At 39.3% G+C, this 25370-nt stretch overlaps 1 protein-coding gene across 2 annotated transcripts; it reads right to left on the bottom strand.

Annotated features, from left to right (window-relative positions):
* Positions 1-1518: 1518 nt before the first annotated feature.
* Positions 1519-25268, bottom strand: rab15 (RAB15, member RAS oncogene family). 2 transcript variants are annotated; one of them, XR_009817936.2, is made up of 8 exons: positions 24908-25268; positions 8542-8602; positions 5506-5566; positions 4132-4209; positions 2338-2427; positions 2209-2274; positions 1925-2142; positions 1519-1854 (listed from the first exon to the last, which is right to left on the bottom strand). XR_009817936.2 is itself a non-coding variant. In XM_061987126.2 (7 exons), the coding sequence occupies exons 1-7, from the start codon at positions 25029-25031 to the stop codon at positions 1981-1983; spliced, it is 642 nt and encodes a 213-aa protein (XP_061843110.1). In that variant the 5' UTR covers positions 25032-25268; the 3' UTR covers positions 1519-1980. The 2 variants fall into 2 exon arrangements, 1 of the variants encoding a protein (XP_061843110.1); XM_061987126.2 differs by having other exon boundaries at positions 1519-2142.
* Between the last annotated feature and the right edge of the window lie 102 nt (positions 25269-25370).

Genomic DNA, 25370 nt, shown 5'->3' with positions numbered 1-25370 from the left:
GAATGCAGCTGAAATAGGCTCCAGCACCCCCCGCGACCCCGAAAGGGACAAGCGGTTGGAAATGGATGGATGGATTGACATCAGTGTGTGAATGTGTGTGTAAATGGGTAAATGTGGAAATAGTGTCAAAGCGCTTTGAGTACCTTGAAGGTAGAAAAGCGCTATACAAGTATAACCCATTTATCATTTATTATATAGTCAAGTCATATTTATTTTGTTTTGCTTATTTTCATACATTTCTCGGTTGGCATAGCGGGCGGCCGTGCCAGCAACTTGATGATTCCAGGTTCGAGTCCTTTCCGCCATTCTAGTCACTTCCGTTGTGTCCATGGGCAAGACACTTTACCCACCAGCTTCCAGTACCACCCACACTGGTTTAAATGCTGCTTAAAAGTGTAGATAATGGGTTCCACAAAATAAAGCGCTTTGAGTCTCTGGAGAAAAAAGCGCTATATAAACTTCACCTTTTCAATGAATTTTTTGTTATTTTACTTTACTCTCATACATTTATAAATTAACATCTTGGATCTTGTTTTTATTTTTATTTTTTTTCTTTATTTATGTTTTTTTTCTACAGTCCCTTCCTAATCTCCCCACCCTCCTATTACAAATTAAATGTAAGATACAATATAAATATAGTGTAGGATATAACATTTAATAAAAAAAACATAACAAATAAACACCCTTGAACCAAGTTTTAAATATGCAAGTATTTACTCCAAACATGTGACAAGAATTATATGCTGCATTCTGCTTGTTGAATGCCATATATTTACACAAATACCAGTAAAGGAGGAAGAAATGTGTTTTTTTTTGTTGTTAAACAACATTATACAGTATGACTCGGACACCACACACACACACACACACACACACACACACACACACACACACACACACACACACACACACACACACACACACACACACACACACACGCACACGCACACGCACACGCACGCACACACACAAGTTAGCTTTCAAAGAATAAGAAAAGGATGCAGACAAAGTTGATGTCGTTCTGTCTCCAGGAGGCATATCTGGTTGAATAATTGAAATTACAGCCAAATGATTTATAACTTCACTGAAGTTGCAATAAAAAAATTAAAAAGTATCCGGTGAAAAATGCTCACTTGTCTCCAGGAGTTGTCGTCATTACATTAAATTAAGTCTGTGATAAAATCAGCTTTATTGTTATTTTGTACTATTAAATTAAATATATACATTAGGGGTGCACCACAAAATTGACTCATATTCATCCCGATTCATAAGATTCAAAAAAAATTTAAATGTTCTTAAAAATGTATTTAAAAACAAAATGTTTTCGTTGATGATTTAAAAAAAATTGATTTTTTAATAAGAATTTTATTGTTATTTAAAAAAACAACAACAACAACAACAAAAAAACATTTGGGCCATCTCCATGCAACCAAAATCAGATCTGTAACCTGTTTTTAAAACTTTTCATTATGATTATCCTACCAAATCGTACAATGCGAGAATCGGTTTGAAGAGAGAATCATGTTTAATGGAGAAACGACTCTGAATCGAATCGGATCATTCCAAAGATTCACACCCCTAATATATACCTATATACAATGTTATGCCATAATTAAGCTAACTAAGTAAATTATAAGGGGGACAAATGAGAATGTTGTGAAACATCTTCTCACAATGACATTTAGCACCCTCTTGTGGTCCTTTTCGGAATTACATCAAGGATGCATGTACTTACTGAAAAATGATGATGGACTGTAAGCATAATGTTGATTTTGTCTGATGAAGGGGGGAGGGAATGAAATGTGAAATTTGTAGACGCTCCCTCAACTGTCCAGCGACTAGTAGGAAAGCTTTCTGAAGTGGAGGATATAAAAGGCAGGGATTAAGCGTGAATAAACATTCGGTCCCTGCTCCGGCAGACTACCTTTTGCCCTTTGCGTCCTCGTCCTCATGCAAAAAGACAGAATTGTCCTCTCCTGTTTAACACCAGCAGCCTTTAGTGTGGTCGGAGGACCCGCGCTCGCACAGTCCCTCCTCCTCCTCCAGAGCAGTCAAGTTCAGCTCGTCGCTCAAAGACATCCGCAGAAGATCCAGGTCCTTCTTGTTGGCCACCAGCACCTGCTCTGCCAGCCGGGTAAAAGCCTACAAAAAAAAAAAGAGAGAGATGGCGTCCCCTTTTTGAAGTGTTGTCATTGTGCAAGGCCTCACCTCTGTTATGTTCCTGCTGGTGAAGGCACTTGTCTCGAAGAAGTCCATTCCGTAAGCTCTGGCCAGCTGCGGGAGAGAAACACAGGTGAGACCTTGAAAAAGGAAACATGAGAGGACAAAAGACGTCACCTTGACTCCTTGCTCTGTGGCCACCTGCCTCTTGTCTGCCTCGTCCGACTTGTTTCCCACCAGGATCTTCTGGACCTTGTCTGGAGCGTACTGGGAGTCCGCACATATCAACATGTGTTAGGTCACGTTAAAGCACCTTTTTACACCAGCAACTATTCAACATGGCCGAAAAGGAGTAGGAAGAAGCAGAGCTAATTTAAGTAAACAACAATTACTGTACTGACATTTTCCAGAAATTATTTTGTAAAAAAAAAATAAAAATAAAAATATATATATATATATATATATATATATATATATATATATATATATATATATATATATATATATATATATATATATATATGTAAAATGCTAAAAACAGACATAATATATTTTTTAAAACACTAAAATATTTTTCTCAGCTTTGTGTTATAAATTAAAAAGCATACTATTATTTTTAAGTATCATGATTTCCGCTTTTTCTCATTACTTTACTTTTTTTTAATGCTTTTTCTTATATTTTTACCTGTTTTATTTGTTTGATTTTATTTCAACAATATGCCGCAGGCCAAAAAGTATCGGGCTGTGGTCCTTTGGAAAATGACAAAAAAAGAAGGAAAAAAAGAAAAAAGAAAATAGGAAAGTGAAAATAACTTGATAGAAGGACGGAAAGTAAATAACTAATTAAGTATATGAAGAGAAACATTTATTAAAATAAATTCAGAACAAATATTAAACAAGTTCACCATACAACAATAAAAGTAATACGTCATTAAATATATATTATACATCAAATTAAAAAAATACATAATCACATTTTACAATTAAATACATCATGGATAGATACAATTGAAATGAATACAAATAAAACATAAGAAACAATAAATTAATTAAACAATTAATGATTAATTAAATAAATCGCAAATAAAAAAACACATTAAGATAATTAAATAGATGGGAAAAATAAAAGACATTTTGAAACACAAATTAGTAAACGATATATAAATTTGAGTAATAAATAATTTATTAAATAAACATGAGTAGACTAAAGATGAATAAATAAATTAGTGCTATCAAATGATTACCGGTAATCACACTTTTGAATTTGTATTCATTATGATTAATCACAGGTTATACTTGCTTGCATAATTTAACTTAGAAGAAGAGCCCAATATTTTAACACAAATGCAATTTTACCAAGGGCTGCATACTGTATATGGGGGGCCATTTTGATATTTTATTTGGAAAAAAAAAAGAAAAAAAAAAGAAGCTAAAAAGACACCATTTTTTTTTTTTTTAAACCAAAACATTTGTGTCAGCTTTGTGTTATAGATGAAAAAGCATATTATTAGCTATTAGAATCGACATTTTCTCATTACATTAGGTTTTTTTAATCTATTTTTCTTACATTTTTACTCGTTTTATTTTGACAATATACTGCGGTCATACAAAACTCGAGCTGTGGGCCACAAATGGCCCCCGGGCCACATTTTGGACACCCCAGGACTACAGCATGTGTGGTATCGTACTCATCACTCCTTTCAAGCAGTTGAAGGAATCCTTTGTTTACTCAGCATTGTTATACATTTGCATATATTAGTGGGACAAGCGGTAGAAAATGGATGGATGGATGGATGGATGTAATGGGAGGGAAAAAAAGGCTTGAATTTAAAGATCGATTAAAAGAAAAAAGTAATGTGGTGATTTGACCTTTGACCTTATGAAACCCTGATATCTTGTGTTTGACCTTCTTCTTCAAAACAAAAAAACAGTCTTCAGGGTTATACTATTCTATTTCTGTCTGCTGCTCACCTCGTCCACGTCGCTGGCCCACTTCATGATGTGCTGGAAGGAGCGCTCGCTCGTGATGTCGTAGACCAGGAAGATTCCCTACAGAGTGACGGAAAGGGAATTCTCCGTTTTAATCAAAGAGACCATCACGTCGCGCACGGCGTAATGAATGGTATCGCTGGCCGCAGGGTGCGCGCTGGAAAAGGAACACGATCCTCCAATTTCATTATCGCTTTCCAGTAAAGAGAACATTCAATTCCGGTTGGAGCTTATGTGCCGCCTGCAGGCACACAGGCGCGCGCACACACACGTGCACGCACGCACGCACGCACGCACGCACACGCACACGCACACGCACACGCACACACACACACACACACACACACAATGAACATCAAGGCTTCTCTATAGTCGCTTTACATTTTTAACAAGCTCCTCAGCTGTGGGTCGGAAAGCCTTGAATGGAAAGTCGTTTACGGCGCCAGTGTGAGCATCGTCTCATCAACACTATCTTAGTTGTAGCAGACAACTAAGCAGTAAACAACCGTAGTGTATCCGACCTGGCATCCCCAGTTTACGGTTCGTTTAAGGCAGGGGTGTCAAACTCATTTTAGATCGGGGGCCACATGGAGAAAAATCTACTCCCAAGTGGGCGGGACTGGTAAAATCACGGCACGTTAACTTAAAAATAAAGACAACTTCAGATTGTTTTCTTTGTTTAAAAATAGAACAAGCACATTCTGAATAATGTTGTTTTTTTGTTTTTTTACATTTACATGTTGCGGTTAATAGTATTCTATCTTTATTTATAATTAATCATATTTATTTTTATATTGTTTTTATATTTATTTATTTTTTTGTTTTTATTCAGTCATTGGTGGAGCTAAGGATAATATTTGAATATTGTTTTTAATATTGTTGTGCAGCACTTTGGAAACATTTTTGTTGTTTAAATGTGCTATATGAATAAAGTGGATTGGATTGGATTATTTGTCGTTATTTATACTTTCTGAATAAATGATGTAATAATGTTCATAAGTCAACTCATTGGTTGTTAATTTTCAATCTATCAAGATAAAAAATAATATCAAAATCAAATTACAGGATGTTATTTATGTAGTTTGCTCATTTTCCTCGACTGGTGCACTAACATGTGGTTTATTTTTTTTTACATATGTAGCATCATCTACAAAGATACAAAGAATTGCTATTGCGACATCTAGAGGACACATTTAGAACAACATTTTCTTTCATTCAAAAATTTCCACTCATTTTTATACTTAGCAAACTCATCCCGCGGGCCGGATAAAACCTGTTCGGGGGCCTGATCCGGCCCCGCGGGCCGTACGTTTGACACCCTTGGTTTAAGGTATCCAAACAGTAAGGACTGCTCACCTGTGCTCGCCTGTAGTACTGCTTGGTGATGGTCTGGTAGCGTTCCTGGCCGGCAGTGTCCCTGAAGAAAACAACAACCATCAATGCAAAATCACGCACAAATTATGACACACAATTTAGACCTGGGGTGTCAGTGAAAAACGAAAGCATACAGGGGCCATTTTGATATTTTTCATTTTCAAAACCAATACAATATACATCTATTTTTAACGTTTGGGGCTCCCCTCAAGTGTGGTCCCAGTCATAAATTAAAAAAAAAAAGCCAAATATAAATATTTTTTTATTATTATTAAATGCTTAAATCTCAAGATCAACTTCGGATCTATCTGTCAATACAAAGTTGTTGTTGTTGTTTTTTTACATGTGTTATAACCTTTTTGTAAAATAAACCCCACAAAGTAGGCAATATTTTCCCCCCAAAAAATTCAAAGTGTTTGGGGCGCGGCAGACCGGTAGGCGACCACGGGGAAGAACAAAGGACACGGTGGAGAGACTATGTGTCCCAGCTGGCCTGGGAATGCCTCAGGATCCCCTCGGGAAGAACTGGACGAAGTAACTAGGGAGAGGGAAATCTGGGCTTCTCTGCTTAGGCTGCTTCCCCCGCGACCCAACCTCGGATAAGCGGAAGAATATTTGATGTGAAGTAATTGGACACTTAAATAGGTAAATAATTCATTATAACATTAATTTGAGCAATGACAGATTTTTTTTTTACAATCCCACTAAAATTCTTGGGGATCCAAAAGGGCCCTACTCATAAAACTGTTCAAAATAACTGATACATTTTTTATTTACTTTCAACGCTTAAATTTCAAGATCACTGATTCTTAAACTTTTTTCCACCAAGCACCAACTCAAAAAAAAAACTTGTCTCTCCAAGTACCACCACAATGACCAACATTAAAATACAGTAGCGTAGTAGGCCTAAGTATTCATTAAAAACAAGTGATTATTTGGCGTACCACTAGGTGGAGCCCGCGTGTCACTTGCGATACATGTGCCACAGTTTGAGAATCACTCCTCTAGATCAACTTCAGATCTATCCATCGATTATGAGTTTTTATTTTTTTTTCATGTTTTTTTTTTGTTTTATGCCCTTTTTGTCAAATAAAACCTAGTTTTTATATATAGCAAACACACAAAAAATCAATTTACATTCAAATCGCAATTCTTATTCATCCTGATTTTAAATCCATTCATCCATTTTCTACCGCTGGAGCCTATCTCAGCTACAATCGGGGGGAAGGCGGGGTACACCCTGGACAAGTCGCCACCTCATCGCAGGGCCAACACAGATAGACAGACAACATTCTGTCTATCTAACATTCACACACTAGGGCCAATTTAGTGTTGCCAATCAACTTATCCCCAGGTGCATGTCTTTGGAGGTGGGAGGAAGCCGGAGTACCTGGAGGGAACCCACGCAGTCACGGGGAGAACATGCAAACTCCATCGATTCATAGTTTTCAAAAATCGATTTAAGAAAATAAAAAATAAAAAATAAAAAATAAATATTATAATTACATTATAATTCTCGAGACTCGAGAATTGTGTTGAACTGAGAATCAATTCTGAATCAAATCGTCGCCCCAGGAATCGGAATCGAATCGTTAGGTGCCCAAAGATTCACACTCCTAATAGATAACTCTTTTTATGCATACAGTACTCAGATCAACTGGGGATTTTTAAATGGTAAAATAAAATAAAATGAAAAACATGACTTGCTATTTTCATTTAGGACGAAAGTTGATTGAGATATTCAAGCAAAAAAAAAAATGTTTTATTCACTTCTAACAACCACAGGACTTTTTCGTCCTGAAACTACTTAACTGGGCTAAAATTATTTTGAACTGTATTGTTAGCGATCACAAGTATTAACTGTATTATTCACAGTGAGTGCTATTGCAGTTTAACATTATCAACACAATATTTAAACTAGTTCCTCTTTTTTATTACACACAAATGTTTGATCAAAACCTAGTCAATAACACACAATAACTAAACAAAAACAACTATCTGCTACTCTTTTAAATCCTTTGTTTTTCCCCTTGACGTCCTCCTGTGTCCTAGGAATTATTTTGTAAACAATAACAAAAACAACGAAAAAATATTTTGAGAAAATAAACATCTCTGCCTTATCACTCTGGTATCGACGGCAATCATTAACGGATCGATCCACATGTCATGTGCTGACTGTGACAATGGTGACACACCAACAGTCGTTATATTATCCTCTCTCTAACTCTTATTAACTTAGTGGTTAGCTTGCTCTTGGTGTGTAACATGCATAGCTACATCCCCAGTGATAATGATACTTGACAATAATACTTAAGACACTAAGAAATGCAGTTTATTTTCTATAATGGGGTTGATTATTATTAGCTTGGGTGAGCGACTCCACACTGTGTATGGAGACACAAAATTAGCTGCTAGCCACAAAGTTTATTGATGTTGGGGTTAAGGTCAGGGATCCTCAGCAATAGACATGCTCTGTTGTCCATTTTAAACAAAGCTGTTAAGTTGTGAAGTGAAGTGAATTATATTTATACAGCGCTTTTCTCTAGTGACTCAAAGCGCTTTACATAGTGAAACCCAATATCTAAGTTACACTTAAACCAGTGTGGGTGGCACTGGGAGCAGGTGGGTAAAGTGTCTTGCCCAAGGACACAACGGCAGTGACTAGGATGGCGGAAGCGGGAATCGAACCTGGAACCCTCAAGTTGCTTGCACCGAGCTATGCCGCCCCACAGGTTAAGAGAGGGCCTTTAAAAGAGCAGCCGTTTGTGTCCTTTCTTTATCGGAGTGTGGCACATTCTAGAAAATACAGTAATTCCAAAAATATAAATAACACATCTATAATTTTGCGGCGTTGTGGAAAGAGTTGGGACACCCTCAGGTTAAGACGTGTGTCTCAACACGGTGTAATGAGAATATATAATACTGTGTCCTTTGCAAAAAAAGTAATATCCGCTCGGATAGAAAGAGCTCCTGTAGCAATAACAAACACAGTGTCATAGGCGTGTGCGGGTGCCTTACCATATCTGGATGCGCACTTTGATACCGTCTATCAGCAGCGTCTTCATTTTGAAGTCGATCCCTGCAGGAGACAGGAGGTGAGGTGTCATTAGACAGAATACATTACATCCTAGTCTGAGACGTGGGCCAAATCAATGATGCCAGCATGTCTTCTATAGGCAGAGAGAGAATAGCACTAACATAAACAGCTTTGTAAGTCTACAAGAAGATTTGAGGTGAGGTATCGACACATAATCACATGACTTGTGTAGTCCTGTCATTTTTTGTGGTCCACCGCTAACCAGGAAGTAGCCTGTTAGCTTACAAATGGACATGAAAACAAACAAATGTGGCATTAAAAAGATTTTTGCAATTGTTGCAAGCTATTTATTTTCCTGTTTTGTTGTTTGCAAATAAACTGTTTCCCACTACCTAGAAATCACAAATGGTAAAGTTTTGCTACCTTATATAGTACTCGCTAACCAGGATGTAGCCTGGTAGCGCATTGATTCATTGATTGATTGATTGAAACTTTTATTAGTAGATTGCACAGTGCAGTACATATTCCGTACAATTGACCACTAAATGGTAACACCCGAATAAGTTTTTCAACTTGTTTAAGTCGGGGTCCACTCATTGATTCATGATACAGATATATACTATCATCATAATACAGTCATCACACAAGATAAACATCAGAGCATATTTTATATATATATATCTATATATATATATATATATACACGTAAATACAACAATTTTATCAATTATTAGTTTTTAGTGCACGTAAACACACGTGTGCTTCTGTGGGGTCGTGTGGGATGACGGGCTTTGCCCTTCAGGAGTCTAATAATAATAATAAAGTAATATTAAAGATCAAGGAAGAAATGGAGCCATAAATCTTGTTTGGGGCATTAAAAACAGCCAGAGCTAACCTGAACTGTGCCATTTAGGTTGCAAAGCGTGCTCACAGTCAGAAAGTGCAGGACTTCTTTGAGAACCCCACGAACACGAGCCGAATGTGGCAGGGCATACAGGTCATTACGGACTATAAAGCTGCCCCCCGTCCCTGTGACAACAGTATCAGCTTCCTAAATGACCTAAACAACTACTTTGCGAGGTTTGAGGCACTTAACACCACTCCAGCGAGAAAATCTATCCCTCGCCCTGATGAGCAGCCGCTCAACCTGGACACAGCGGATGTCCGGAAAACCCTGAGGAGAGTGAACCCCCGGAAAGCACCGGGATCTGATAACATTCCGGGCAAGGTGCTTAAGGGATGTGCAGACCAGCTGGCTGGGGTTCTTACAGACATCTTCAACACCTCGCTGACCCAGGCTGTGGTACCATCATGTTTTAAGACGGCCACAATCATTCCAGTGCCTAAAAAAACCACAATCTCCTCCCTCAATGATTATCGCCCAGTTGCACTCACCCCCATCATAATGAAGTGCTTCGAGAGGCTGGTAAAGGAATATATTGTCTCCAGACTTCCCCCCACATTCGACACATACCAGTTTGCTTATCGCCCTAACCGCTACACAGAGGACGCCATCTCCTCTGCACTCCACCTGTGCTTAAAATGTCTGGAAGAAAAGGACACACACGTGCGGATGTTGTTTCTGGACTTCAGCCCAGCATTCAACACCATCATCCCGCAGCACTTGGTGAGCAAACTGGCCCCCCTTGGATTCAGTACCCCCCTATGCAACTGGCTGCTTGACTTCCTCACAGACAGACCACAGTCTGTGAGAGTGGGCGACAACACCTCCAGTGCCATCTCCCTGAGCACTGGCTCCCCCAAGGGCTGCGTCCTGAGTCCGCTGCTGTTCACGCTGATGACCCATGACTGCTGCGCCAGGTCCACTACTAACCACATTGTGAAGTATGCGGACTACACAACAGGAGTGGGCCTCATCCGTGACAACAACGACATGGACTACAGGGAAGAGGTGAAACATCTGGTTGACTGGTGCAGAACCAACAACCTTGTCCTGAACGTCGACAAGACCAAGGAGATCATCGTTGACTTCAGGAAGCACCAGTCCAGCCACACTCCACTCTTCATCAACGGCACAGCAGTGGAGATGGTAAGCAGCACCAAGTTCCTGGGGGTGCAGGTAACTGACAATATAACCTGGTCCCTAGACACCGGAGCTCTTGTAAAAAGAGCTCAGCAGCGCATGCACTTTTTGCGTCGGATGAAAAGAGCACAGCTACCTCCCCCTGTTCTCACCACATTCTACAGAGGCACTATAGAGAGCCTACTGACTAACAGCATCTCTGTCTGGACTGGAGCCTGCAATGCCTCAGACTGGAAGTCTCTCCAGAGAGTGGTGAGGACGGCGGAAAAGATCATCAGGACTCCTCTTCCTCCTATCCAGGAGATCGCAAAAAGCCGCTGCCTGACCAGGGCTCAGAAAATCTGCAAAGACTCCTCCCACCTCCAGGTTCTGTAACAGCTTCTTCCCTCAGGCCATAAGACTCTTGAACGCGTCATAATTATCCCCTCAACTCCCCCCCAAAATGGATTATCTTGCTGGAATAAAAAAGACAACATACATCCATAAACGTGGATGCATATGAAAAAGTGCAATATATTTATCTGTACAGTAGCCTATTTATTTATTTATAAATGCACCTTATTGCTTTTTTTTATCCTGCACTACCATGAGCTAATGCAACGAAATTTCGTTCTTATCTGTACTGTAAAGTTCAAATTTGAATGACAATAAAAAGGAAGTCTAAGTCTAAGTCTAAAAATCCTCAAGCTTTGTGTGTGTATACTGCGTAGAGTAGGGCAGAATGTGACCATGCTTCAGTTGATTGACAGCGCTTCAGTTGACTGACATTGCAGCATTGTTAGCACAGTCTCAGGGTGTAAAGTCGTCCATGCAGACTGCAGTGAAACAAAAAAAATGAGATAAAGCCAGAAAATTCCAAATATATTGAGACAACTGAGGAAGGCTACAGTATTTATGGATATAATGGAGGCCTTTTTAATAGGGTGCATTCATTATTCAAGTGTTTCCCTGAAGCAATGAATGTAATCAGGGCATTAACAGGAAGTCTGCCGCTTGCACACACACCTTTGTAAGCAACAGAACAATATGACGGAGTGAAAACCTTGACTAAACGATGTGACTTGTGACAAACATGCAACACAGATTAGTCAGCTTGGGAGGAAATGCAGGCCAGCACACTTGCCTACAGATGGACGGACGGAAGCTTCATTGCCTATTAGGAACAATTTAATTGTCGCATTTGTAGGTCTATAATACTGCATTGACCTGAAAATAAGACAACCACTTCTTTTTCAAGACCCACATTTGCACTCATATTTTTGAGACAAAATTATTAATAAAAAAATAAAAAAAAAGGTTTAGACTTATTTTATGCCTGACCCTTGTTGGATGACCCTGCTTTATTCATCAACATTATCTTAAAATTAACGTCGTAACTTCCCTTTTGATATTCGCTAACTTGCCCAACCTTTGAGCTTAGCTGTGTCAGGGCTGCATCTCTCCCCTGGTGTGAGTGACTGGAAGAAAAGCTCTTACTCAAAATGGTTTGTCACCACATGTTGGTGTGAATGTATAAATCTTGTAATAAGTAAAATGTGTTCGTTTTTTTCTCTGAAAAAAACCCCGCCATTATCTTATTCCTATATTTAGATCAAAAGTAGTATTCGATTTGCAATTCTTGTTCATTTTGATAATGAAATGATTCATGATTTTTTTTTTTTATTCGATAAAAGAAGAAAATAAAAATAATATAGGCCTACCTATACTTACTTTGGTAACCTATAATCTGTTTTGAATAGGTTTATATAATAATAAATAATGATCATTTAAAGTACTATATGACGAGAATCTTTTTGAACTGAGAATCGTGTTTAATTGAGAATACATTTTTAATCAATTGTCAGCCCAAAAATCAGAACCCTAATGAATCGTGAGCTGTTTTAAGATTCACATCCCTAACAGTTGCCCCTCATAATTATATGCAATGAATGTATGAACATCGCCATACACTAAAATGTATTTTGGGATATGATGCTATTTTGAATATCATGGTTTTAGTGTGACTTGATTATTATCAAGTTCTCGTCAAAATTTGAACACCTCGTTGTAATTTTCGGGGGAAAAAAGTCAGGGGGAAATGTCTTAAAGGAGCACTAAGTAACTTTTCAACCTTGATCAAATATTTTCATAACTTCTGGGATGATACATGGACTCCCAACTCGTTGAATGACACCTCTGTCATGGCCTGAGAGGGTCTGTATCGCTTTTGGAACTACTGCTATCATGGCCGAAGCTCCAAATCAACCAAAGTAACAAAAAGGACAGTCAGGATCAACGTTGCCCTGGCTTTCACTCGCTGGCGTGAGCTCAAAGACGAGGAATTTTAGACCATTGGTTCTGTTCCTGCTGGACTAGTAAGTGACTTATGTTCAAATTAAAATGATAATGCTAATATATCGGAAATTTGTGTGGTCGCAAAAAATAGCCAAACTACTTCCTTCGAAAAAAATCTCCCGCCAGTCTTTCTTTGCTTCGGACCTGCATCCGCCCGATACATTCTTGGTAGCCAGCATAGCCATTAGAGACGTAATATTTGTGGCAATATTACAGCGGACATCATGTCAGTTTGACGCTATATGCGCTCGTCCTCATGGGAAATGTGGTCTTCCTTCTGGCAAAACACTACCGCTTTGGTCCACTGGCACCGCCAAAATCCACCAAAACTGAAAGTTCTTAAGTGGAGCTTTTCAAGTCATACAAAAATTGGGTTTGGCGGATTTGACATATTTATTACTACGTCATTTGTTAAGGAGTGTTGAATATATATATTTTTTTACATAATAACCTTCGTCGAGTGTTTCTAACTATGGCAGTTAAATGTTTTAATAGTACATAAAAGGTACCTATTATGCAAAACCCAACTTGTTTGTACTTTTTTTTACCTGCTTGTGTGCATTTAGGATCTGCAAAAGTCCTGAACATTTGAAATCAAACCCTGGAGGCACTGCAGAGATATTTATAAAAACAATCTTGCCTTACTTAATACTAAAACGGTCCATTTGGAATTTTGTTCAAGTGTGACGAATTATCCATATATGGTAAACATTTACCCAGACATCCTTGCGTGAGTCCGCCAATTTAAATTGATGTAAAACCAGCTGCAAAACCCAATGAAGGAAAAGGCTGTGTTGTTTGTTTTGTTTCATCCAGCACCAGTCACAACACTGACTTTCAGCCTCATCTGAAGTAAAAAGTGCCTTACTTTTAGCTTTCATGATTCTTGGCAATGTGCCTTCCACTGTGAGGAAGTCGCTAGTGTTTGCAAAGATAGATTTTTTTTTTTAAACTACTTTTAATGGTAGGCTCGGCACCATCTATTTATGGCAATGGAGGAGACAATAAAATGGTAGGTTAGAAATGTGTAAAAAATGTGATTTGTTGTGTAGCTAGCTTAGCCTTCTAATGTGAGACAGTAGCATCACTGTCCTCTGGCAAAATAAAGAATAACTTTCCGAAAAAATACTTTTAATTGCATCAGTGCCTACTGTGTTTGGCAATGGACCAGTGAGTAAAATAATCCGTTATGTAGCCCGTAGCATAGCTAACTGTATTAGCTGGCTCAGGTCTCTATTGTTTACAAGGGTTCGAAGCAGCAGTGCAGTAAAAGTACTAGCATGATATAGAATAGAAAATAATTTTATCGTCAATATACACACGCATAAGTCTAGAATCTAGCATTGGAGAGGTAATGACTCAGTCGAAGTTTAACCTTAGCCAGTGTTTCGTACATACATAACCTACTCAGTGGCCTAGTGGTTAGAGTGTCCGCCCTGAGATCGGTAGGTTGTGAGTTCAAACCCCGGCCGAGTCATACCAAAGACTATAAAAATGGGACCCATTACCTCCCTGCTTGGCACTCAGCATCAAGGGTTGGAATCGGGGTTAAATCACCAAAAATTATTCCCGAGCGCGGCCACCGCTGCTGCCCACTGCTCCCCTCACCTCCCAGGGGGTGATCAAGGGTGATGGGTCAAATGCAGAGAATCATTTCGCCACACCTAGTGTGTGACAATCATTGGTACTTTAACTTTAACTTTATCTCCTCCTTCAGCCAACCACAAATGACGGTGAGCCGCTTGGTCTCACCATGTCATTCGGGATGTTGTGTTGTGGTGAAAATCAAGTAAAAATGAGATGGCTGGTGGCGATCACCGGTGTCCATATTCCATACGGTCTTAGCAAATCAAAACAAAAAAACAACGGCTGTAGTAAACAAGGCTGCCGAGGCGAGGACGAAAGGCTAGTCAGCGTGAGGGGGCGTGGCAAGGAGGGCTTCATTTGCGTCGAACAACTTCGGCTCTCAAAATGAACCGTTTTGAAGGCAGACAAAAATTGGCTTGAAGATATGACCTTACAGCAAAATCTATGGCAAATGTTGACCAAATTACATGTTATGTAGACCAAAATGAAGTTTTAAAATTAGAAACAAATCATGATATGACCGCTTTAAAAAAAAGTGATGATTTCCTCTGTATTTATTAGTTTCCGTTTGTTTTCTCCTGTACAAAATGCGGTCGGGTCATCTGCAAATATTTACAACTTTAAATCCTTTGTAAGTTTAAAGGTGTCATTTGTGTAGAGTGAACAATTCTGGTCCCAGTATTGATCCCTGGGGTACGCCGCAAGATGTGCTAATAGCGGTAGATGTGTGTTCGCCTAGCATCACGTATTGCATCCTGTTAGTTAAGTAGCTCCTTACCCAGCAAGGTTACGATACATACCGCCACCTACTGTACGGTCTACAAGTTACATTCACTCACTTGTAGACTGTGAACACCATCGCGAAATATCGAAATAACGCGCTAAATATCGCAGTTAATGTGATAATTTGACAAGCCAAATAATACTAACTTTAAGTCCTTTGTAAGTTTACAAAGACCATTTATATAGAGATTGAACAATTTTGGTCCCAGTATTGATCCCTGGGGTACGCTGCAAGATTCACCTAGCTCGGGGGTCGACAACCTGCGGCTCCAGATTTAGCGCTGCCCCAGTTTGAAAATGTAAAAAAGATGGGGGAATTAAAAAAAAAAAAATTTTCAGTTTATTGTAGGAGGACAAACATGACCAAACCTTCCTAATTGTTACAAAGCTCGCTGTTTATTATGCTCGTTTTGCCCTACTAATTTCGGCGGGCCTCGAGCTCACCATAGTTGTGTCGACTGTGACGCAACAGTTTGTTTACATGTACAACTTTCTCCGACGCTGCCACGGAAAGAAGTGTTTAATGCCACTACTTCTTTGTCGCATTTGTCCACCACACGTTTTATGCTGTGCGTGAATGCACAAAGGTGAGCTTTGTTGATGTTATTGACTTGTGTGGAGTCCAAATCAGGCATATTTGGTCAGCGCATGACTGCAAGCTAATCGATGCTATTTAGGCTAACTGTATGCACATATTGCATCATTGTGCCTCGTTTGTAGGTATACTTGCGCTCATTTAATTTCCTTTAATTATGTCTACTGTGTCTTTAATTGATATTTGTATGTCTCATGACACATTACCTGTATGTAATATTGGCTGCATTTCTGCTAGTTGTTTGTGTGCCATGTTGTTCCAGACCACAGCAAACATTACCCAGCTTGCAAAGATTGTCGTTTCCTTTAACTTGGACACACACATCTATACTGTTGGCCTCTCAAAGCCAGTAATTTCCAGGAGTTATCTCACCCTCCGAGAACTTTTAGTAATGTTTTCTAAATGTGTAGAATAAATATTACATTTCAACATTTCTGTCAACAAAGATTTGCATCAGCCTGCGACACATAGTTATTTTGATAGTAGGCTAATATAGCTTATATAGACACATACAGTACATCATGTGTGGCCTTCTTTATAAGACTTATACAATCATTTTCATTTTTGCGGCTCCAGACAGATTTGTTTTTCGTGTTTTTGGTCCAATTTGGCTCTTTTAACATTTTGGGTTGCCGACCCCTGGCCTAGCTTCAAGTGTCGCATCCTGTTGGTAGCTTCTTACCCAGTGTTAAAAAGCGGAGTTACGAAACATAACGCCACCTGTTGTACAGAGTTGTAACAGCAAGCTACATGCACACCCCTGTAGAGAAGGGAACACTAAAGCGATGTGTGTTTAGAATTCTAAACAGTAACATGCATTAGTAACTCAAGCAGCGCGTTAGCTCTTAGCTTATATTGCAGCCTGAAAACGCATGAGAAGCCCCTTTGGTTCTGTCTGATTAGCTCTTCATGAGGTCTTACTTAACGTGTGGTTGCCAGGCAACCAGCTGCGCCCCTGCTTATGCCCGCCTTACTACCATTTTCCTGGTAAAACACGGTCAACGCATGCAATTCCTTGCTGATGCTCGGTTGTTTCTCGCTAATAGACTCCCGTGGCAACACGGAGAAAAGGCCGTGACCCTAACACCGCTGGCGTCGCTGGCGCTCGTTCATCTTATGAACACAAGGCGGAGCTGAGCGTATGTTTCATGGCCGTTGTGAAGTGCGGCGTCTCTGAGGAGTGCGGACTCAATTAAACAAGTCCGCACTCCATCTTCTCAGCAGCAGTTGCACTTTACTACAAAATTACACATAACACAACTACCTATGCATTATTCATAATCTTAATGTAATTCCCTGTAATGTTCACTAATTTTTACGCTTCAGATACATGGGGTGCATCTGTGAATCCGATCACTGATGAGTTTTCATCACATTATTTACACTTGCATGGCCGTTAGGAACGGTCACATATTACTTATGAACTTGACGTTAAGACCCGTGTAAATTTACAGACATCTTTTATTTAGAGAGGGAAATCATTTTGGCCCCAGTATTGATCCCTGGGGTACACCGCAAGACATGGAGCAGGCATGGCGCATGCGGTCACATCTTTCCCAATGCCCTGACCCACCACCAGAACATTTCAGGAAAGCTAACATGCGAAATGTAGCATGCCAACAATTAGCATTTGTTTCAAGTACCAAAATATATGACTGTGAAGTGTACTGCTGCAAAATTAGCTAAAGTTGGCAAGCTAATAATATCTTGCCAGCATCTAACAGTTAGCATGTGTCAAACCCCAGGTTAGAACGCTGAGGTGTGTGGCTGCAAAATTAACTACAAAAGTTAGCATACTAACATTTAGCACGCGTTAAGCCCCAGGTTATATGACTCTGCGGTGTACGGCTGCAAAATTATCAGAAAAAGTTAGCAAGCTAACAGTTAGCATGTGTCAAGCACCAGGTTATATGAGTCTGAGGTGTACGGCTGCAAAATTAGCCAAAATGTTAGCCTGCTAACAGTGAGCATGTGTCAGGTACCAAGTTATATGACTGAGATGTACGGCTGTGAAACTATCTGAAAAACTTAGCGCGCTAATGTTATCGTGCTAGCATGCTAACAGTTAGCATGTGTCAAGCACCAAGTTATATGAGTCTGGGGTGTATGGCTGCAAAATTATCTGAAAAGGTTAGTATGCTAACAGCTAGCATGTGTCAAGTACCAAGTTATATGACTCTGTGTACGTCTTCATAATTATCTGAAAAAGTTAGCATGCTAACAGTTAGCTAGTGTCAAGCACCAAGTTATATGATTCTGAATGTGTATGGCTGCAAAATTATTTGAAAAGTTTAGCATGCTAACAGTTAGTATTTGTCAGGTACAAAGTTATTGACTCTGAGGTGTACGGCTGCAAAATTATCTGAAAAAATTAGCATGCTAACAGTTAGCATGGGTCAAGTACCAAGTTATATGACTCTGAGATGTACGACTGCAAAATTACCTGAAAAATTTAGCGTGCTAATGTTACCATGCCAGCATGCTGACAGTTAGCATGTGTCATGCACCAAGTTGTATGACTCTGAGGTGTACGGCTGCAAAATCATCCAAACAAGTTAGCATGCTAACAATTAGCATTTGTCAGGTACGAAGTTGTATGACTCTGAGTTGTACGACTGAAAAAATTATCTGACAAAGTTAGCATACTAACAGTTAGCATGTGTAAAGTACCAAGTTATATGACTCTGAGGTGTACGGCTGAAAAATCATCCAAACAAGTCAGCATGTGTCAGGTACCATGTTATATGACTCTAAGGTGTACGACTGCAAAATTATCTGACAAAGTTAGCATGCTAACAGTTAGCATGTGTCAGGTACCAAGTTATATGACTCTGAGGTGTACGACTGAAAAAATTATCTGACAAAGTTAGCATACTAACAGTTAGCATGTGTAAAGTACCAAGTTATATGACTCTGAAGTGTACGGCTGCAAAATCATCCAAACAAGTTAGCATGCTAACAATTAGCATTTGTCAGGTACCAAGTTGTATGACTCTGAGGTGTACGACTGCAAAATTATCTGACAAAGTTAGCATGCTAACAGTTAGCATGTGTCAGGTACCAAGTTATATGCCTCTGAGGTGTATGGCTGCAAAATCAACCAAACAAATTAGCATACTAACAGTTAGAATGTGTCAGGTATCAAGTTACATGACTCTTGGGTGTATGACTGCAAAATTATCTGACAAAGTTAGCATGCTAACAGTTAGCATGTGTCAGGTACCAAGTTATATGACTCTGAGGTGTACGGCCGCAAAATCATCCAAACAAGTTAGCATGCTAACAGTTAGCATGTGTCAGGTACCAAGTTATATGCCTCTGAGGTGTATGGCTGCAAAATCAACCAAACAAATTAGCATACTAACAGTTAGAATGTGTCAGGTATCAAGTTACATGACTCTTGGGTGTATGACTGCAAAATTATCTGACAAAGTTAGCATGCTAACAGTTAGCATGTGTCAGGTACCAAGTTATATGACTCTGAGGTGTACGGCCGCAAAATCATCCAAACAAGTTAGCATGCTAACAGTTAGAATGTGTCAGGTACCAAGTTATATGACTCTGAGTTGTACGGCTGCAGCTCCACATAGTGCATCCTGTTGGTTAAGTAGCTTCTGTGATATATTATGTCAAATCATGCTACATAACGCCACCTATTGCACAGAGTTGTAACGACAAGCCACATCCACACACTTGTAGACTGGGAACAGGCTAAATATTGCAATTAACGTGAACATTTGACACCCTTCACAGAGCTAAAGGCAGTCAAATAGTACTAACTAGAGATGTCCGATAATGGCTTTTTTACCGATATCCGATATTCCAATATTGTCCAACTCTTAATTACCGATACCGATATCAACCGATACCGATATATACAGTCGTGGAATTAACACATTATTATGCCTAATTTTGTTGTGATGCCCTGCTGGATGCATTAAACAATGTAACAAGGTTTTCCAAAATAAATCAACTCAAGTTATGGAAAAAAATGCCAACATGGCACTGCCATATTTATTATTGAAGTCACAAATTGCATTATTTTCTTTTAACATGCCTCAAAACAATAACAGTGCAATACTTTTTCATAACATGGTCACTACTGCCTAGTTTCTCTTGTTATATTCTTGTTTTACTGTTATATTTTTATTCTCATCGTTGCTTTTTATTTGTACTCTTATTGTAATATGTTTCTATTCTCTTTCCATTTACACCCCCATTATTTACTTTTTACTTTTTAAATTCGATCTCACTTCTGTACACTGCTGCTGGAATTTTAATTTTCCTGAGGGAACTCTCCTGAAGGAATCAATAAAGTACTATCTATCTATCTATCCAAACATTAGCTTGGAATTTGGGACATGCTCTCCCTGAGAGAGACTGTGAGGTTGAGGTGGGCGGGGTTGAGGTGGGGGGGTAGGGGGTAGCGGGGGGGTTTATATTGTAGCGTCCCGGAAGAGTTAGTACTACAAGGGATTCTGGGTATTTGTTCTGTTATGTTTATGTTGTGTTACGGTGCGGATGTTCTCCCGAAATGTGTTTGTCATTCTTGTTTGGTGTGGGTTCACAGTGTGGCGCATATTTGTAACAGTGTTAAAGTTGTTTATACGCCCACCCTCAGTGTGACCTGTATGGCTGTCGAACAAGTATGTCTTGCATCAATTCGTAATGAGTAAAGCCGGTAGATATGATGTGACTGGGATGGCATGCACGTAAAGGAAGTGCCTTAAAGGTTTATTGTCTCTCTGTACCTCTCCCTACGTCTGTGTACACAGCGGCGTTTAAAAACGTCATACATTTTACTTTTTAAAAACCGATACCGATAATAACGAAACAGATACCGATAAGTTCCGATATTACATTCTAAAGCATTTATCGACCGATAATATCAGCAGCCCGATATTATCGGACATCCCTAGTACTAACTTCAAGTCCTTTGTAACTTCACAGTTGTGGTTTATGTAGGGAATAAACAACTTTGGTCCCGGTATTGACCCCTGTGGTACGCCGCAATATACAATAACAGCTGTAGACGTGTGTTCGCCTCGCTTCTTGTATTGCTTCCTGTGGGGTTAAGTAGCTTCTTTCCCAGCGTTAAGAGGCGGGGTTATAATACATAGCGCCACCTGTCAGAATAATTGTATATAAGTTATCACACAACTTTGTTTTCCCATGAGTTCAGGCTGCCCTGTGAAAAGACAAAAGCTGTCTTTGTTCTTATCAAGCAAAAGGCTTATAAACCTCCACTGAGTGCGATGGAATGCAACCTGGAGGTGTCGGTTTCTTTGATCTATTGGACAGCCAAAGGAAGACCTTGTCATGACCCGAGATCTACAAAGCAGAGAGGGAGCAGACCTGACACCGCTCCAGGCACCTTTTCTTTAAACTGTTTATGACTGAGTGTGGTAGCAGTTTATGACCCTCCTCCCCTTAGAAACAGCTGCAGCCATTTAATCAGGAAATGCCCAAATAAACGAGGAGGCGTGGAGCTCCCTACTCAGAGCGTGGTGGGAGGCTATAGCTGAGTGTGCAGCCCCAGACGTTTCTCCACATGAGCTAAATTGAATCCTGTCTCTGTTTGATTCCTTTGCTTCTTGTCTTATCTAATAGATGTCATCGGTGTTTGAACCTGACACCACCTATTGTACAGAGTTGTAACAACAAGCTACGTCCACACACTTATAGACTGTCAACATCAATTAACCTGATAATTTGACACCCCCAATCACATTTGACCCCTCGGATTTCTAGTCCAACGAACAGGATTCAAACCTGTGCAGGATGACTTGAGTCCAACTGCTAGTTGAAATATTACAGCCTCTTAAAAAAAAAAAAAAAGTCCCACCGCGGACTATAAAGTCGACAATTACGGTCTGATTTTATAGTATATTAGGCCTTTTAGAGAGAAGTATTTATGTGCGCAAGCTGTTCTTTTTCGGACAAGTCGGGAAAACTGCATGTGCCTGCAAACCATTACCCACAATTCATTAGCCCTGACCTTGCCTGCATAATGCATTGTCTGGCCTGGCAATAAAAAGCCGCTTGTCCGTCATTTCCCCACCGTTATTTCTCCCACGGGCCTGAGGGATCCGAGTACCGCGTCGCCTATGCGACAACGTCACACAACGGTACCAGGAGAGAAATCTTAGACTTTTAGACAACCGTTTCAGTGTCAGAACTGAGCAGAAAGTCCTACTTATGCTGCATTCATCCAAAACTGCACCAGTTCTGAGCAGAACATTTTCCAACAGCTATACACAATAATTATTTGCTTTATAGCTGTAATTTATTTCTTAATTAAAACAAAAAAAAAAACATTAAAATTGTGACTTATGCCTACTTCTTTATTATTCACATGGTTAAACTGTGTTAAAAGACTGTGAATAAATGGGGATGCTAATCAGCATAGGCAATAAGATTATTCCTTATTAGTAACCATTAAATTGGCCATTAAATCTCTAATCTGTATTAAATATAAATGATGCTTGCCCCATATGCAAATTATCCACTGGGTTCAAGGCTCTGGCATTTATTATCGAAAATTTCAAATACGTAAAGATGTTACTCTGTATTAGGTATAAAACGTGAATAAAAAACAAGCTGCCTGACAAATGCAAAGTTTCTAAACGTGTTTAATCGATGTGTAAGGAATGTAGCTATTCGCTAGCTGGAAAACCGGGTCTTGATTGCAAACTGACAACTTGCGAGCTAATCACGTGCTGGTAACTGGAGCACTAATCGCTAGCTGACAACTAGAGTGCTAATTGCTTGCTGGCAACCAGCGCATTAATCGCTAACTGTCAGCCTGCGCCGCAAATTGCTAGCTGGCGACTATTGCGCCGGTCGCTGATTGGCAACTAATGTGCTAATCGCTAGTTATCTTAAATACTAATATGAATATAATTAGTAAATTATCAAATTATTCATGTTGTTATTTTAAATCTGAAAGGTAAACACTAAGATGAATATAATTGTTAAATTATCTATTCATGTTTTTATTTTCAATCTGATAGGTACAGTGAATGGGTGTCCATACCACTGCCATTTCTAAACTACATTACCCTGTGTTGGATGTGTGAATAAAGACATTCCCATTGTTACTCTGCATTCTATAAAAAATGATTGTGTATGTAATGTAATCGCGAGCTGGCAACTAGAGCACTAATCGCCAGCTGAAAAATTAGGCGCTAATTGCAAGCTAACAACTAGAGCGCTAATTGCCAGCTGGAAAATTAGGCGCTAAATGCAAGCTAAAAACTAGAACGCTATTCGCTAACTGGCAGTTTGACCTAATGCTAACATGAATGTCATAATACAATTATTTATTTGTGTTTTTATTTTACAGTTTGTAGGGTGTCCATACCGCTGCCATTTATAAACAACATTGCATGTGTGTATAAGAACATTTACATTGTTACTCTGTATTAAATATGTATCAAACCAAGCTACCTAAAGCTTCATGATTGCAATCCTTATATTGAATCAGCTGTCAACTAGCACGCCAATCGTTAGTTGACAATTAACATGCTTTTTGCTAGCTGGCAGCCTGTGTCAGTAATTGCTATCCGGCAAATAGCGCCCTAATCGCTAGCAATCTTAAACACTAACATGGATGTCATAATACAATTGTTTTTATTTGTGCTTTAATTTTACAGTGAGTAGGCTGTCCATATAAACAACACTACATTGTGTTGGATCAATTTTTATGCGCATTTACATTTGTGGGAAAATTACAGGGGAATATAAAAAAATATATATTTAGGACGGTTGTCAAACTCGTTTTCATTGAGGGCCACATCGTAGTAATGGCTGTCTTCATAGGGCCTCATTTTAATTATTGTATTAATTAAATTAATTAATTATAATTAATTAATTTAATTAATAAATGTATTTAATTTTGTTAATTAAAGTTATGCATGCAGGCAATAACCTGTGATTAATCAAAATTCAAATGTATCTGATTTTTATTAAATACATCATTTGACAGCATTGATATATATGTGTACCAGTAATCACCTCATATTATTACACAATTTCCTATGTTTTTCATGTACAAACTAATGGATACATCATATGTAAAGGTGACAAGCAAATATTCAACTCCAATCCATCCATCCATCCATTTTCTACCGCTTGTCCCTTTTGGGGTCGCGGGGGGTGCTGGAGCCTATCTCAGCTGCATTAGGGCGGAAGGCGGGGTACACCCTGGACAAGTCGCCACCTCATCGCAGGGCCAACACAGATAGACAGACAACATTCACACTCACATTCACACACTAGGGCCCATTTAGTGTTGCCAATCAACCTATCCCCAGGTGCATTTTTTTGGAGGTGGGAGGAAGCCGGAGTACCCGGAGGGAACCCACGCAGTCACGGGGAGAACATGCAAACTCCACACAGAAAGATCCCGAGCCTGGGATTGAACTCAGGACTACTCTGGACCTTCGTATTGTGAGGCACATGCACTAACCCCTGTTCCACCGTGCTGCCCCAAATATTCAACTGTCTATTTTTATCTTTACTAACATATTTTTGTAATACACTATATTATAATGTAATATTTGGCATGATTAGATGATAACGTTTAAAAGATATGCCTTTTTTTCCTGTCAAACTCGAAATAATTATTTGCATTAAGTAAAACAAATATTTTTTTCATTAACATACATTTTTCCCAGGCTTCAGCGGGCCACATACAATGTGTGATTTAGGAACAAAATTCTCATCGACCAAAAATGTCACGACATTACCTCTGTAGACCTCCTAGGGGTCATGCACCCTATGTTGAAGACCTCTGCTTACTGGAATCTAATCCCTACTCTGTATTCAATATAAAACGTGCCTTTTCTGCAAACTGTCCACTATTGCAAAGAGTTTTTTAAATGGCTTTTAAAACAGTGAAAAAGACAACATGTGTTTACATTTGCCTCACATGCTTGAAATGCACACATGACCACTATAAAGGAGCATATAGAAAAAAAAAGAGTAAACATTTCAAGCTTACCAATGGTTGAAATGTGTGATGGGTGGAACTCGTTGTCGGTGAATCTGCACAACAAACATGTTTTGCCAACCCCAGAGTCTCCGAGAAGCAGGAGTCGGAAGAGAACATCATACTGCTTAGCCATGGTATTGGATTGAAGAAGATGGGGGGGAGAGGCTTCCAGGTAACTAACTGAGCGATGAAGGACTCCCTCCCCACACTACTGCGGCCATATTTGCTTGAATTGCCAGTGTCAGGCTTTTTCTTTCTTTAGTTTTTTGGTGAGAAAATGAAATAAGGACGTTCCAGCTTCCTCCGAGGCTACCCCCTGCCTCCTTCCAGTGGGTGCGGTGTACCACTGTCAAGTGCAAAGAAGAACAACAAACACTTCCGGTTACTGTTTTATACACACCACGTATTGAACATAAAGCCTTAACAAAAACAATTGTTCGGTATCTATTTTCTAAATTAGGTGCTCAAATGG

Source organism: Nerophis lumbriciformis, linkage group LG26 (genome assembly GCF_033978685.3).
Source record: "Nerophis lumbriciformis linkage group LG26, RoL_Nlum_v2.1, whole genome shotgun sequence".
In the NCBI taxonomy this organism is placed as follows: Eukaryota; Metazoa; Chordata; class Actinopteri; order Syngnathiformes; family Syngnathidae; genus Nerophis; species Nerophis lumbriciformis.
This window is presented reverse-complemented; position numbering and strand designations above follow the sequence as displayed.

Coding starts and splice junctions, on each gene's coding strand:
- rab15 (XM_061987126.2), bottom strand. CDS start 25,031: ATGGCTAAGCAGTATGATGTTCTCTTCCGACTCCTGCTTCTCGGAGAC. Junction 4,210..5,505: donor AGTACTACAGGCGAGCACAG/GTGAGCAGTCCT, acceptor GTCACTCTGTAG/GGAATCTTCCTGGTCTACGA. Junction 2,143..2,208: donor CCAGCAGGAACATAACAGAG/GTGAGGCCTTGC, acceptor TTTTTTTTGTAG/GCTTTTACCCGGCTGGCAGA.